This window comes from Vipera ursinii (genome assembly GCF_947247035.1).
Source record: "Vipera ursinii genome assembly, chromosome: 3".
Taxonomy (NCBI): Eukaryota; Metazoa; Chordata; class Lepidosauria; order Squamata; family Viperidae; genus Vipera; species Vipera ursinii.
Genome location: NC_139516.1, coordinates 83,012,312 through 83,029,223, shown reverse-complemented (window position 1 = coordinate 83,029,223; position 16,912 = coordinate 83,012,312). Strand labels below are relative to the sequence as shown.

The 16,912-nt window shown below is 40.0% G+C and overlaps 1 protein-coding gene across 2 annotated transcripts in view; it reads right to left on the bottom strand.

Moving 5' to 3' along the window:
* RPAP2 (RNA polymerase II associated protein 2) overlaps positions 1 to 16,912 on the bottom strand; it is a 47,242-nt gene that overhangs the window by 18,884 nt on the left and 11,446 nt on the right. For both annotated transcript variants that reach the window (XM_083359324.1, XM_083359325.1), the window contains exons 8-11: positions 12,646 to 13,576; positions 11,849 to 11,943; positions 11,181 to 11,261; positions 3,288 to 3,356 (exon numbers count right to left, since the gene is read on the bottom strand). In XM_083359324.1, coding sequence (XP_083215450.1) covers positions 3,288 to 3,356; positions 11,181 to 11,261; positions 11,849 to 11,943; positions 12,646 to 13,576 — 1,176 coding nt within the window. The remainder of the gene's footprint in view (positions 1 to 3,287; positions 3,357 to 11,180; positions 11,262 to 11,848; positions 11,944 to 12,645; positions 13,577 to 16,912) is intronic.

Genomic DNA, 16,912 nt, shown 5'->3' with positions numbered 1-16,912 from the left:
GGTCAGGCCGGCTTGTTCAAATAAGAATGTCTTTAGATCGCGACGGAAGGAGCGAAGTTCGGGCGCCATCCGGAGCTCAACCGGTAACTGATTCCATAGCTCCGGGGCGCCCACAGAGAAGGCCCTCCCCCTGGGGGCCACCAATCAACATTCTCTGTTCGGTGGCACCCTGAGGAGGCCCTCTCTGTGGGAATGCACAGGGCGGAGGGAAGTTGATGCCGGCAGCAGGTGTTCCCTAAGGTACTCCGGACCCATGCCATGTAGGGCCTTAAACACCATTACCAGTACCTTGAATCTCACCCGGAAGACAACTGGTAACCAATGCAGCTCACGGAGCAGAGGTGTAACATGGGAGTATCGGGAGACTCCCAACACAACTCTCGCGGCTGCATTCTGTACCAGTTGGAGCCTCCGAGTGGTCCTCAAGGGCAGCCCCATGTAGAGAGCATTGCAGTAGTCCAGACGAGAGGTCACGAGCGCGTGAGTGACCGTACATTAGCTGTCTTCTACTCTACTGGTGCTCTCTAGATGTGTCAGAGCTGCAACTGTCAAAATTCTTAACGAACCCAGTTGAGAAACGTGGTACAGGTGGTCCTCAACTTACAACAGTTCATTTAGTGACCATTCAAAGTTACCGCAGCACTGAAAAAAGTGACATATGACCATTTTTCACACTTATGACCATTGCAGCATCCCTGTGGTCATGGGATCAAAATTCAGACACTTGGCAACTGGCTCAAAGTCAGTGGGGCAGCCAAATTCACTTAACAGCCATGTTACTAACTTACACTCTGCAGTGTGACAAGGAAAGTTCTAAAATGGGGCAAACCTCACTTAACAAATGTCTCCCTTAGCAACATAAATCTGGGGCTCAGTTGCGGTACTAAGTTGGGGATTACCTGTAGTTGATGCCCTCTGATTGTATTGATGGCTGATTTCATTTATTTACTTCCTGAACAGACTATCAATGTTCTCTGTATCTTTTCCTGGCAAGTTGGTCATATTCAACATGCCATCTATTAAGAGCAAGTTTGGATTTTTGCTGCATACTACACATACTCTGTTCACACTAGAATTGACTTGCTAGTTTCCCTTCCTAAATTATACATTCTCTTTTATCTCTATCAGTTCTGTATTGAAAACCAGTAATAACAGCATTCCTGTTAGCTGTGAATGGCTAGCTAGTGGCTGAAGGATACTTACATTATTCTATAAGAAACACATACAATCTTGTTGAGGATTACATTGAAAGTACTTTCGAACTGACATCGGAAAAATGACGAGAAATTTTATCCAATACAATAAAAAATACCCAACACAGTATGGGCCAACTTACTCCATACCTAGTCCTCAAGTTCACTGGGTCACTATGGGCCAATAGTTTCTTATTCTATTTATTCTTTGCAAATTTTAGTTGGAGATAAAATAGGTTAATTTCCATGTCTTCCATCTTTTGACATCTTAAGAAAGACTGCAGATAAAAATATACTTGCCTAGTTGAAATTGACCATACCATAGTTTATTTAGCATTGCTGCATTTGCTACACAGAGAAAGCTGCAGCAAGACAATACTGCCATATTAATAGTTCATTAATATGGCAACAAAGGTTACTTGTCCTTAGGAAGTGTAGTCCTTTAAAGCATTTACAGTTCATCACCAAGACATACATATTTGTGAAGTAATCCAGAACCCTTTTATTAACCCAAGATGTACCTGAAAAATTCATAGGATCTGTTTCGCCCATTAGAAACTCAATCAGAAAAATGTACAGAAAGAGAGACAAAAGATTTGTTCTTACAGCTAATAAAAAATTTATATCAAAGCATTCAAGTAAAGTTATTTTCTGTGTTCTGATTTAATGAATCATTTGAGCAGTATCCAGCTAGTGTGACACTGATGTGAGGCTCACTGAAGCTTGCCCTAATGCCCACTAGTATTGCCTTTCTTGGGATAAAAAAGGCAGAAAAATGTGTCAGACTAAAGCAAGATCAAAGTAAGTGTAGTTCTAGGGGTGCTAGGAGTTTGATTGGCTACATTTCTTGATATATGAATGCCTGGCCCACTATTCTAGAGGTTTCATTGGTTCATGCAATTCCTAAAGGAGGAAAACCAATGTTACAGCAATAAGGAATTTCTAAAATATTTTTTGCTATCTTGTAATTAGAAATGACAACCAGACAATGATTACTTGAAGTTTTCTATCCTATAAAAATCTATCAGTAATTCCTATTGGGGAAAACAATGCAAAGAATTCTAAAATGGACTAATTTTACTAAGTGCTTTTTGATTCTTGGAAACCTTTGCCCCGCAATGTTTAACATTAGGGATGCAATCTGTAAAAAAAAAGAAGTGGCATGCCTTTGTTATGCTTTCTGCACTTGCATCTCTTATTTTGTAGTCCTAGACAGACACAAATACAACCGTTATTTAAATTTCTTCTAATTGTGCTATTAGAGCAGAACAGCTCTACTAGAGCACTGTGTGTGTTTGTTCAATGGGAGGGAGAGCAAGATGGTATTTATCAGTGGTGGGATTCAACCAGTTTGCACCAGTTCGGCAGAACCAGTAGCTAATGTTTTGTTGCCCAGACCCAGAATGGACTTCCGGAAGCAGCATCCACACAGAGAACCAGTTGATGACATATTTGAATCCCACCACTGTATTGTATCATGTGTAATCCAATGCCAGTGTATGATGTCAAATGTGCATAGAAAAGGATCAGGACTTAGATTGCACAGCCACAGCCACCATCTTGCCTATTTTGACTCCCCTGCAGACACTACAGCCAATCGGCTTCAATCCAATTTTGTTCTCAAATGATTAGTTCTAACTTTGCAATCATGTGTAAGCAGTAAGTTGCAAGATACTTTGACACAGATTTGAAGATGACAACACAGTACAGACATGTACAGGCTCAAGATGCCCATAGTAAGTTATTGTGCTCTTCTTCAGCTGTCAGGTTTCCTAGTAACGTTGGTATACTAGTATACTAGTATACTAGTCATCATCCTTTATTTTACTAATAAATACACACACACACACACACACACACACACACACACACACACACACACACACACACACACACACACACACATATATATATATATATATATATATATATATATATATATATATATATATATATATATATATATTTCGTCGTATTTTTTAAACTGCCATCAAAACAAATCCAACATTAGATAAGTTGAGAATATGCTAATTCATGTAAGAGGAAGAATAAGGTAGGGTCACTGTATTTCAAGGATTCCAACTGAATACTTACATAGATAACAGCACAATGGCAATTAAGGTCCACACTGGAGTTTTGTGAATTATATTTGTATTTGTCAACCTGGGGGGGAAAAAGCCAACATCAGCAATTCTTGCATTTTGGAAACTATTAGAGCAGAATGGCTCAATAGTTATAAATAGTAAAACCTGGAATGCAGCAATAAAATACACATTTCTTTTTGTCTGATATCCCGATGTACTGGGGGCTTGTATATACCAATTTTTAAGTTAGTTAAAACAAGATTATAGGCAGGATCAAACTAATTTAAGTGGATCATAAATAGATCATAAACAGAACTCTCTTTCCACTCCCCATATCAGAAAAAAGCTCAAAGGGCAGATGTGCCCTTTCTCCTTCTTTACTTTTATTTATTCATTTAGTATGCTTACTGAATACATTTGTCTTCCTTCAAATCAAAGGCAGATACTGTAACATGTTGTTTCCTTGTCCTCTCTTTCCTGATCAAAACATTCTTTATTTCAAGATCATTTAGCCTGAGATAGTGACTAAGTTCATGTCTGTTCAACCAATTATATGGGTCAATACGATTCGATTTTGTCTTTTCACATGCAAGCTCAGAAAACCGAGAAACAGTGGGTGTTGAACATCACAAATCAGGAAACCACCAGGTGTATTTTTATTTGGGATGAAAAGTTTGTAGACATCTTAATAGGCTGAATGAAGAACACTCAGTTTTCAGAGCCAAGAAGAACAAACATAGAAGCAGGGTTCTCTTTAATTGGTAGTGAGCTGTGTTAAAAGTGTCGATGCTGTTCAGGGATGATTGTTCAGGTATATCTAGAAGTCTACTGATTCCACATCCTTACACTTCCTTCAGAATTTGGGTTAAATTAAGTATGACACCGGATGGCTTTTGCCTTATTGATGCATTCAGGCCTTATGTGATTAGAAGCAAATAAGATAAGATAGTGATAAAAAAATGGTTTCAAAACACATTATGGATCAACATTGTCTTGTTAACAATACTAGTTATTTATGAAAATGAGCATGTGCTGATAATCTAGTCATTATTTTGAGTGATGTAATATTGTACGTTAAAAGATTAACTTATACTGTAGTAAAGAGCTCTTTCATTAAAAATGAAGTTCTAATAGGCTTTAAACACCAAATAATAGGCACATGTGAATAACCTGGAATACTGTATCTGTGATATATGATTTTCTAAAGATAATTATACAGCTTCGGAATTCTTCTGATTTCTTACTCAAACAAGCTTTTAGTTGAAAGGCAGATCAAGTCATGTGGCTCACAAGAAATTCAATGCCCTAAATTAACATTTTGTACCTAGCATTCATATAGCTAAAATATTAACACAGTTAATATAGTTTGTCTATACAGTTTGTATACCCAATATAGTTTATTGAGATGTGACTTAGTGCAATAGCACACCCTTTCTGTGTCTTTTATGGCATTCAGTTAAGTTGATTTTTAAAAAGCAGCGTACCAGAGTATATGAATTTGGCCCTAGCTTTTTAAGGGCTGGACCAACCGATGTTACTGACACTTATTATCTGTAACAGCAACCTCAAATGCCTGCCTACTTTTACCAGGTTGCAAACATAATAAAATTAGTAGGACTGCAATCAATGATAACCTTCTGGTAATTGATGCCATCCTGACACTACAATTGAGATTTATTTTATTTATTTATTTATTTTTTATTTTAATCCCATTTACCGTATATACTTGAGTATAAGCCGACTCGAGTATAAGCCGAGACCCCCAATTTCACCCCCAAAAACTGGGAAAAGTTGTTGACTCGAGTATAAGCCGATCCGCCGTTCTGCATGCCTCGGAGGCTGGATCCGCGCTCTGCAAGCCTCTGCCGCCAGGCAGGTCTCCGTTTTGTTCTGGGACTAGTTCCCTAGCCTTTTGGAGCTTTTGGTGTTCGCCCATCAGCTGTCTACGGGGAGGCAACAAAGCTGCCTCTCTAGGCTTTGAGAAAAGGCCCCTTGCACAAAAGGCAGCTTCAGGACGAGCTTCCAAAAACCCTTTCCTTCCTTAAAGCCCTCCCCACCTTCCCCCAGAAAGCCATATTTCTTTTTTTTATTGAAAATTTTTATTGAAGTTACAATATTATCCCCTCCCCACCCCACCCCAGAACCCCTCCCCCTCCCCCATATTTCTTCAATAACAAAAACATAAAAAGCTGGTTGGGATGTACTCGCTGATTTCCCCCCCCCCCTTTTTTTAGATGCTAAAACTAAACTCTCCCTCTGCCTTCCAACCAATATCCCTTTTTAAAATCTTACCTTGGCTCCAGATGGAAGAGTAGAGGAACTAAGCTAGTAAGGAGAGAATTTTTTTCTGCAACTTTTTACTCCTGAAGTAGTAGTAGTAGTAATAGTAGTAGTAGGAATAATAATAATAAATCCCTAAAAGTTGTGCCAGAAAATGGAGGACGCTGGGTCTTTGCAAGTTTTAGCTGTCTGTCAGACTGCCTGAAAAGGGCGGCCTTCAGGCAGCCAGGCGGACAGCTAAAGCTTGCAAAGACCCAGCGTCCTCCATTTTCTGGCATAACCTTCAGAGATTACTTTAAAAAAAAAAAAACTTCAGAGGAAAAACAGCTGCAGAAACATTTTGTCTCCTTGCTGGCTTGGTTCATCTACTCTTCAGCCAGGAGGGAGTCCAAGGCCTAGAGAAGGAGAGCTTTGCAGCATCCCTATGGACAGCTGATGGGCAGACAGCTGATTAGCGGAGAAGGCTCTGAAAGTAGCACCAAAGCCTCGGCCGCGCACAAGTCCTCGGTAAGTTTTTTTGTTGACTGGAGTATAAGCCGAAGTGGAATTTTTCAGCCCAAAAAGTGGGCTGAAAAATTCGGCTTATACTCAAGTATATACGGTATATCCCGCCCTTCTCTGAAGACTCAGGGCGGCTTACAATCTAAGCACAAATCAAATGTGCTTAGCAATAGCCTTCATTCTATGTATATGCCTGCTATTAGGGCTTTCGCCCCCCCCCAAGCGGCATTATTACAAAGTCAGCTTATTGCCGCCAACAATCTGGGTCCTCATTTAATCCCCACATTTTACATCCGGACACATTTTCCCAAATCTCCTCTGGCCAGTAGGGAATCTTTAGAATATTCTTTACCTAATCTCTACCTAAGTGATGAAATCAACTATTCTATCTGCAATTTCAGGAAGTAAATGGCCCTGGACTAAAGAGGATTTGCATAAATCTTTAAAAGAGATAAAGAGATCTACTCTGTCTGCAGCTTATATAGTTGGTACTTGCTAAATGGCTCTGTTGAGTTGGTGAGTTACAGACAAAAGCAAAGGATGAAGGTCTAGATTAAACGCTGATGACAGGAGTAAACACTTAAGACAAGATGCCTGACAGAATCATCCTGACAAGCAATTCATATGTAACTTTCCAGTTAAGCTGCCCTGATGAGATGCAATGGAAGAGACAGGCCTCAAATCACTGGGGAGAACTCTGTCAGACAGGAGAGGAAAGCAATATTTTTCAATGCCCTACAAGAGAGCCATTACTGATCATGGATCAAGAAGGAATCGTTGTTGTGTTCCAACTCCAAGAAGCAGTTGTTTGTGTCAATTAACTCTTATTAAATGTCAGTATTGATTGGCAAGGTCTCAACACTAGTTGTTGCCATCAATATGGTACTTATAGCAGAGGAAGCCTGGAGACACCCATAATATGCTCAGTGGAACTGAATACAGAAGCAGATAGTGAGCTAAGCTATCACTAGGCTGGAGAAGCAGTTAGGACTCCCCGGTCAAAAGCTTTTGACTACAATTTCTGTCCCAGATTAAGTTTGCCCAGTCATCCTACAAAAGCCCTAGTTGCCTGAAGCAAGTAATCCACCTCAGATAATCAGCAAAAGAGAGAGGGCAATCACCTTGAAAAATAAGGTGTGCTGAAGCTGAGGTTTCAGAAGAGAAAAAGAATTGGTCAAGAGTACATGCTACGCAGAACCGGTTCACGATAATACTTCCATGTCTTAGCTGCAGATAATGCTCTTTTAGAATAAGTCCACAGTACTGAAAAAGAAAAAGGGACGCGGTGGCTCAGTGGGTTAGGACGCTGAGCTTGTCGATCAGAAGGTCGGCAGTTTGGCGGGTCGAAATCCGAGTGCCGCGTAACAGAGTGAGCGCCTGTTACTCGTCCCAGCTTCTGCCAACCTAGCAGTTCGAAAGCACGTAAAAATGCAAGTAGAAAAATAGGGACCACTACGGTGGGAAGGTAACAGTGTTCCGTGCGCCTTTGGCGTCTAGTCATGCCGGCCACATGACCATGGAGACGTCCTCGGACAAGCGCTGGCTCTTCGGCTTTGAAACGGAGATGAGCACCGGCCCCTAGAGTTGGAAACGACTAGCACGCATGTGCGGGGGAACCTTTACCTTTACCTTACTGAAAAAGAAAAAAAATCCTCCAATTTTAGAAATGCGCATGTTTTTATTATGTCTGGGTTTTTTTTTCAAATGTAAAAATGAAAGATACAAAATGTGAGGGTATATGGAATGTTCTTGAAGGTTTCCAAACTATACCAAAAATGGAAAAGTACCAACAAAAACGTTTCAGGGGGTTGGAGCTCCCTTTCATTTTGTATATATTCTGATTGACTTTATCAACGTGTCATTGATTGATAAAAAAAGTTAGGTCTAATAAGAGATGAGCCATCTCAACATATTTATTTTTATAGATTTTTTTTAAAAAAAATGTGTTTCCATATAAAGTCCATGTGTAAGAGAAACAGAGCATTCCTCTTGGTACATCTTGTTCCCTTTTATTAAGTCATGTATGGTCTAAAAAGTGAACCATTCCCATAATTGTCTTTCCCGCTCCTAAATACAGGCCTGTAGAATTATATTTATGATCTATAACCAGATATCAACCAGATCTTTACTCTCAGAAAGGAAGACGGGGATCCTTCCAAAGACAAACATATCTGGGGCTACCTAGTGCTGGTTGCTAAGAAGTGCATTTTGGCTCCTCCTTCCCTGTTGTTAACATGGGAGCTTAAAGGAACAACAATTGCAACAGCCTTCTTTGCTAACAACACAGCGGCAGCAGTATTTAAAGCAGCCTGTCCATATTTGATGCCTTAAGTCTTAAGAGATGCTGGACTCCTGTCACCCAGAGGTCAAACAGTCACCAACTGTGCATACATGGAAATAATGGAAGCTGTAGGCTAAGAAAGACTACGGGCCGCTAGATTGAAGAATGTTAATCTACAATTGAAGGTGTGAACTTCAGACCTTATAAAACTACACTATCTTTCAAAGAATCTTATTATACATTTAGTTTATTTGCCAACAGTCTGTGGGCTATCATCGTGGAGAAAAGCAGAATATAAATACTTTACATGAAATGTAAGGTAAAGGTAAAGGTTCCCCCGCACATGCGTGCTAGTCGTTTCCAACTCTAGGGGCCGGTGCTCATCTCCGTTTCAAAGCCGAAGAGCCAGCGCTTGTCCGAGGACGTCTCTGTGGTCATGTGGCCGGCATGACTAGATGCCAAAGGCGCACGGAACGCTGTTACCTTCCCACCATAGTGGTCCCTATTTTTCTACTTGCATTTTTACATGCTTTCGAACTGCTAGGTTGGCAGAAGCTGGGACGAGTAACAGGCGCTCACTCTGCTATGCGGCACTCGGGATTCGACCCGCCAAACTGCCGACCTTCTGATCGACAAGCTCAGCGTCCTAACCCACTGAGCCAGCGCGTCCCTCTCACATGAAATATACTTTTGTTCAAAGTATATTCTCCCCTGAAAAGGGAGAAGACTTGGACCACTTCCCCAACAAAACTAGTTCTGTAGCTATGTTGAGTTAAAGAACTTCCCTCAGAATTCTCACTCAACATGACCCCTGGCCAATCTGTTGGGAATTCTGGGAACTTTAATCCAATACATTTAAAGGATGGCAACGAGGAAACATTGGAGAAGGGCAGGTTTGAGCACACAAACACACCCTTCCCTAAGGCAAAAGTCCTAATTCAATCAATTAGGCAGTCAACAATTGAAAGAAGAATATTAATAAAACACTTATAGGGATTAAATATTGACAGTTCTATCTCAGTGAATACATAATGTCAATCTATAATTTAGTGCAGCAAAGCAATCATATCACTTCCCAATTAAAATTTCAGACAGATTAAATCTTTACCCGGAAAAAACAAAGTTTTATTCAAAAAGGCTGTCCCTTCAATAGCAATTAGAAGCATTTAAGTAGCAACAACCAAAATCACACTTGCCAACTTCTTTATTCAGCCTGGATTTTGATGTTGTCTTTCCCCTCCTTCCACATCATTTTTCCAGCAGAACACTCAAGACAACCCTGGAGATTATTTGACATCTCGGTTTGTGTAACAAAAGCATACAGGCACTGAGGGACTTGGCTAAAGAACTATAACTATCCTAAAATGTCTCCAGAGAACTCTCTAGTGTTCTTTCCAGCAGTAGTGACTGAACAAAATGGTGCAGATCTGAAGATGAAATTTTGTGCTCCTTTAAAAACTGATGGAGCTGAAAATTGCTGCTGCTGAGTTTACCACCGTGGTGTTTTGTTTTTTTAACACTTTACATTTTAAAGCTGAAACGCCTCCCCCTGCCGCCTCCATTCTAGCTCCAGAAATGACTATGTGTTTCATGTCTTACAACTGGACTTCCCTTGAATTTCATCTGAAACGTTTTCCAGGTCTAATTCTTTTTCATTTTTGATACTTTCCTGCTTGATAAGACGGGATAGTTCATTTTTTCTCCCTCTTTCTTTAGCAAATGCTTGCTACGGTTTTGAATTTAATCACTTCATAAGAACTAACGTGCTTGTCTTTCCCAGAGGAGGTGGGAGAAAAGTACAGTAGCAGGCAAGCAGGTCACTAGTGAAAGAAGAAATGAAAACTCTGAAGAGCTAGAGGACAAAAAAACTCAGAAAGAAGAACTGTTATTGCTCCATCATTTACTTCCAAGCTAACATGACCAAACCCTTCTAGCCTTTTCTAAGAGAGGCTGTTCAAAACCTTGTCCGCACTTTCTGCAGCCCTGTTATATTCTATGGCAGACATGTCAAACACAAGGCCCGAGGGCCAGATCCGGCCCGCGAAGTGGTTTTATGTGGCCCACAAAGCCATCCTGGAAACAGTGAGGGAACGGCCCCCACTGCCTTGGCCCTGGCCCAGAGACCCTCCTTCTGCCAGAGACCCTCAGATCTGTCCCACTCCTGCCCAGGCCCCCATAGGCACCCTTGATGCAAACGATGTAGAGCTGGCCACGCCCACCCGGTAGGCCATATGCACTCTAGCCACGCCCACCCAGTAGGCCACGCCCACCCTGGCCATACCCACCCGGCCCCCTAAGGGCAACCACAATGCTGATGCGGCCCTCAATGAAATTGAGTTTGACACCCCTGTTCTATGGAGTCTAGAAATAAATTCTGTGGAGCCCAGAACTATACTGTAAGTATTTTAAAATGTAGAATGAAATGTGAGGCGATTCTCAAGATACTAAACTTTGCTTTATAAAGCCAGAATCTGCACTGCACGTCACTGCAAACACAAAATTTGAACTCTTCCACATAGTAGATAAAACGTTTAGGAATCTTTTGTTTAATTTCAAGCTATGCTGCCTTAAGAAAATTGGTCAGACAACATCTATATTTGAATTGTAGGATTCTAATTCTTTAGCCACATTCTGATAATACATCACTCTTTAGTAAGCATAAATATCTGTCATTGCTTAATAAGTTAAACCTTGAGATTGGTCAGACAACGTCTATATTTGAATTGTAGGATTCTAATTCTTCAGCCACATTCTGATAATACATCACTCTTTAGTAAGCATTAATATTTGTCATTGCTTAATAAGTTAAACCTTGATTCTTTCATATTATTTTATATTTACCTAAATGTTTTTACAAGATTTTTCAGTTCACTATAAACATCACCTAGAGGAATCTTAAGAGGGTCCAAAACAGCAGGCAAACTGAAACACAAAGGGAGAGAGAAAAAAAAGGCAGACTTAGTTAAGTATTAGAATATGCATTTCACATAAATTCCAAATGAAGAGTTTCATTGATCAGTCAATTATATTTCCTTTACGCTTTACCGGATGTCAGCTAAAGCTTAAAGTTTTGTCACTGTCAAACAATAGAGATTATTTTGCCAAACAACAAGGAACAATTCTATCTTGCACATGCTCAAAATTTCTCATTTGTTTTCTTTTGTGAGTATCCAGAAGAAATGTATGGAATATAAAACAAACAAGGAATAAATCAGGATTCTGAATTCAGATATAACAAACTGAAACAATCCAAGATTCAAATCTAATCTGCAAATGCTAGAAGATTGATTAGCAAAATATCAATGTGTTCATGGTTGCACATGGTATTAACAAAGCTTTATTAAATAACAAACCGTGGTTTCAATTTACAGTTGTTAAAAATGTTTTTAAGATGGGTCGATACATTACAATTAATGGCTCTGAAGGATATAATCTCTTCCAAATTTACTGTTTCTGTATATTCAGTTTTTATGAATGTATATGAACAACTGATGCAAAAAGATGCTTACACTTTTTGCAGCTTTTCAAGCACAATCCGTATCCGTATCTGCTGCTGAGCTTTAGAATCTACAAGTGGCAAAATGGGAACCCACTGCTCCTTGTCCTAGATAATGTAAAAATGGCACAAATATGATAGAGAATATGACACTGAAAGGTTATAATAAATAGGTTAAAATGGTATCTATTTTGGCAAAATGTACTAAGACCACCACCATTGGTAAATTATCGACCAAAGTGACTACAGTATAGAAGACACTGAATAACTGTGAGGTAACATGAACAATGAAATGAACAATTTGAACAATGGCAAACAAAAAAGCTTCTTAATGGTATCCTTCAAGAATTAAAGAACTTGCAGTTATTCTTGGAAAAATTAAAACAAAAAAACAAAAACAAAAGCCAGTTTGATCTACCAATTAAGGTATTGGTCTAGAAACCAGGCAACTGAGAGTTCTAGTTCTGCCTTAGACGTGAAAGCTGGTTGGGTGATTTTGGGCCAGTCACTCTTCTCTTAGCCCAACTCACCTCATAGGGTTGTTGTGGGGAAAATAGGAGAAGGAAAGAGTATTAGGTACTTTCTTCATTTCTTTTATAAATACCTCGAGTTATTTATAAAAATAATAAAGATGGGATAAAAAATACATATGCAATACCACCTCAAGCTCAACTTGATCATACCATTAATAAATCAACTTAAAACAACAATGGGCATATTATACTCTCCCAGGGAGGAACTCCCATCAACTTGGCCCCAACACCTGAAGGTTGAAATTATAACCACTTCCTTTATTTTCAGGATACTTACTTGAGACTTCCCATTCTGCTCTTCCCTTTCTGATTGCATTGCCAAATCCTCCTCTTCAATGACAGTGAACTTTCCTTTGTAAAATTCCCTCACCTTTAACTCCAACTGTAATCTCTCTTTTTTTAATTTTTCAAAGCTAGGTAAAGGTTTGGCAGCTGTCCTGGCATCCTGGAAAGGCAAAGACTGATCTAGACTGTTAAAAGTGTGCTTTTGGGATGCAGCCTCACTACTATTAGCACTTTCCAAATCATCTTCATCCAGCTCTTCCTTCTCAGAGTCATTTGCCTGGGTGCGCTGCAGGAGATGACTGGTGGTTCTGTAAGAGTCATGGAGAAGCTTTAGTGTCTCCTCACTTCTCCACTCAGTAAATGTCTGCCAGAGGCTCTTTAACAAGCTATCTTTGGCCGCAGTGGATTCTGCTGGACTTCTGACAGACCCTTTTGATTTAGCAAGTAACCTTTTAAAATGGTCTGACCCTTTTTGACTCACTCCCAGAAACACTACTTGGGAGCAGCTACAGTTATTTCCAAGATTTTTAGAGACCTGTACATTTTCAGGAACATTCTGGGAAAGGCAAGGTTTCCCCTCCTGAATATTATCAGGAAAAACATGCTCTTCTCGTAGAACATCTGATGTGCCTTTGTTCAGTTGGGCTGAAGTCTTATCAAGTGTATCCTCTGTGGTGAAGAGCTCAGGCTCTGCTCTCTTGGTAGGGCTTTTTTTAAGGATGCTCTTGAGGGGCTTCCCAGCCAATTTCTCTGTATTTGAAAGATTCTCTTGCAGAACAGAAGAAACAAACTCCTGCTCAGCGTCACTGTTGCTTTCACCGCCTGAGTCAGAGTTATGAAGGATTTCTGCAGGAGTAGGATTTTCAATGTCTAAGGCTTTAATTCTTTCACTGACTAATTGTATTTCCTCGCCAGAGTAGCCACTGTCAATAGAAATAAAAATGACAATAAGAAACATAGACAGCCATACGTAAAATGCATGACTGAACACAAGTAAATTGTGCGCTGGATGAAGACCTATGTTCTTCTGCCCAAAGAAGCTGGAAGTACACGTGGAAGTCAGATATGCCATCATCTGACCTGCTCTTCTTTGGGTTTCCTGTCATAATTATAACCTACAGCCCTGCGTTTAGGCTGGCTAGAGGAGAAGAAGCAGAGACTGAACAGTAGAACAATCAAAGAACAAGAAGGAAAAGAAGGAGCAAATTTGGACTTGGTGATAGACCTTCTCTTGTTAATGTAGCAGTGAGGTTATTCTTTTAAAAAATATTCTCTTTAGCCAGTTTACATACATTCATTCTCTCTCCCTCCCTCCTACTGTGATGTGAAAACAGATAGTTGGAGTTGATGTTGGCTTTTAGTAGTTTGGCTATTTTAATTTAAAATAATCGTAATACTTGGACTTTAAAGCCAAAGAGGATTTTTTATTATCTCTATTTTTTCTAACAAAATCTTTAATCTTACAAAAAAACCCTGAAAAAATACAAATACTACCGTAACTAAGATACAAATTACAAAAGGAAAAAAAAAGCATTTTCTGATTAGTGCCCCACATCCAGGTAACTGGGAACTACTTGGTAAACTGTGCCCAATTTGGTTCTGTCCCTTCATTTCAAAGTGCAATTTTCTTTTCCTTTCCATACATTCATGCTGCCTTTAGTATTTTATTTTCCTTTTGTAGTATAGCTTGTATTTTACTGTCAGTACAGTACATGGACAGTGCCTGGCAGATGCTTAAATAAATAATTTGGCCCCACACAACATTAATGAAGCTGTCATTGATGAAAACTTCAGAGATGTAAATATTTAAGTTTTATTAAATAAAATAGGCTTGTGAAGGAAGGAGTACTGCCAAATTGCTGAGGATAATAGAATCTCTGGAAATTGAATTGGGTAAGTTTAATTTTTAAACTTTGCAGACTTTTGCAGAAATTTCTTTAGTGATTTTTATGTGAAATGCTTTAGGTGGAAGGATTATTGCAAAATAAGTTTGGTTTAGGGCTTTCTTTCAACCATTCTTGAGAAAAAGGAAAAACGATTACAAAAACTTTTAAATTCAAAGTGTCTCCAGCTGAAATGCTCAGTTTTGAGTTCGGATTCCTTTTTTTTCAGACTTACTAGCAGTGTTTCAATGCTGTTCTGGCCTGGAAACCTGTTTCAAGCAGAAGCTGTCAACATAGTTAAAATGCTTCCAGTAAACTTTGGATAACCCATTTTGATGTAAAACCAGGCTGTTTTAGGTTCAAATCTATACTGAACATGAAGCATTTTGCACAGGAATACAAGGAGCTCCTTCATGATTTCATAGTTACATATTCACAACACACAAGACTCAACTAATCAATCATCCAGAACTTAGTTTTAAGCAAGAGACCATGCAAGTCTTCATTAGCGGAAGCAACATCAAAGAATAATTAACCAATTATGGTTAAAAACGCTTTGCTCTTTTTAGCGAATAATAGTAACAGCAGCAGCAGCAACGTTTTTATCTCTGGGTGACTAGAATTTTATAACTGAAAATCTCTAAAAACCTAAATAATTTATCCCTGTAGCATTGACTGTCAGTTGTCTCTAGCTAATTAGCTTCTTCTGAGAATAAATCATTTTACTTAGTGTCTGAATGAGTCAATTCATCCCCACACCAGAAATTCAATGGAACTACCCATGTTCACATTTAAAAAAGAAAACGTGTCTAAATCATTCTCCAGTCTTCTAGAAAATAAACTGGACAGAAGATTAACCACGAAATGGACTTTTTCTTTGACCTAACTAACATTTATGTATTTCTTTATACTGCATAGTGTCAGTATAAATATTAACAGAGAGGATTCTACTGGAAAAACAAATAACCTTCTCTGGGTGATTCTCACACGCGGGTTGTGAGTGCTCTTGCTCATGCTAACAAAATGATACCATCCACACATCAGGAAATATCAACAGTTTTGGAGAAAGGCCACGGTTTGGGGAAGTATAAAAACGCTGCCCATGTTATGTGAAAACCCAAGAAGGAGGAAACACCCCTCCCAATAAGGTCAAAGAATGCTCATTGTTATGACTCTATCTGTACCGGGATGCCCTGTGTACGGTCACTCATGCGCTCGTGACCTCTCGTCTGGACTACTGCAATGCTCTCTACATGGGGCTTCCCTTGAAGACCACTCGGAGGCTCCAGCTGGTACAGAATGCAGCCGCGAGAGTTGTCCTGGGAGTCTCCCGGTACTCCCATGTTACACCTTTGCTCCGCGAGCTGCATTGGTTACCAGTTGTCTTCCGGGTGAGATTCAAGGTTCTGGTAATGGTCTTTAAGGCCCTACATGGCATGGGTCCGGAGTACCTTGGGGATCACCTGCTGCCGGCGTCAAATTCCTTCCGCCCTGTGCGTTCCCACAGAGAGGGCCTCCTCAGGGTGCCTCCGGTCAGAGAATGTCGGCTGGCGGCCCCCAGGGGGAGGGCCTTCTCTGTGGGCACTCCAGCTTTATGGAATCAGTTGCCGGTCGAGCTCCGGATGGCACCTGACCTTCGCTCCTTCCGACGCGGTCTGAAGACCCATCTATTTGAACAAGCCGGCCTGGCCTGATGGGGGATGTGTTGGGGTTTTAATGGGGATTTTTATATTATTATGGATTGTTTTAGCTGGGCTACTATTTAATTCTTTTTAATTTTTGTATTCTGTATTTTTATGTATGCCCTGTTCACTGCCCTGAGTCCTTCGGGAGAAGGGCGGTATACAAATATAATATAATATAATGAAATGAAATGAAATGAAATGACTCAAGGGTCAAGAGACTAGGAATGATCTGAGAAGACCACAGCTGATGAACTCTACCTTAAGAGAAACCCTCAGCACTTCTTCTTATGCTTTTCCAAAGAATAAAGCATTTAAATAAAACCTCAGATTCAGGCTGTTCTATAGACCTGCAGTTCCAATGATGAAGGAGTCCCAGATTTCAGAGGGAAGACCAGATTCTTCAGCCATGGAGGCGAACCACAGGAATTACCTGGATCTTCATCCTTTTTAAGGCCTCCCAGTTTTTTATATCAAGTAATAAGCATATCACTGACTTGTCCAAGGTCTAGAGCAGGGGTCTTCAAACTTGGCTGCTTTAAGATTTGTTGGCTGCTGGCTGAGGAATTCTGGGAGTTGAAGTCCACAAGTCTTAAGGTGGCCAAGTTTGGAGACCCCTGGTCTAAAGAGTGCCTTGCTCTGTCCAAGCTCCAGCCAGCCTTGTCTAAATTTACCCCGTGCTGACTTTCTTGAG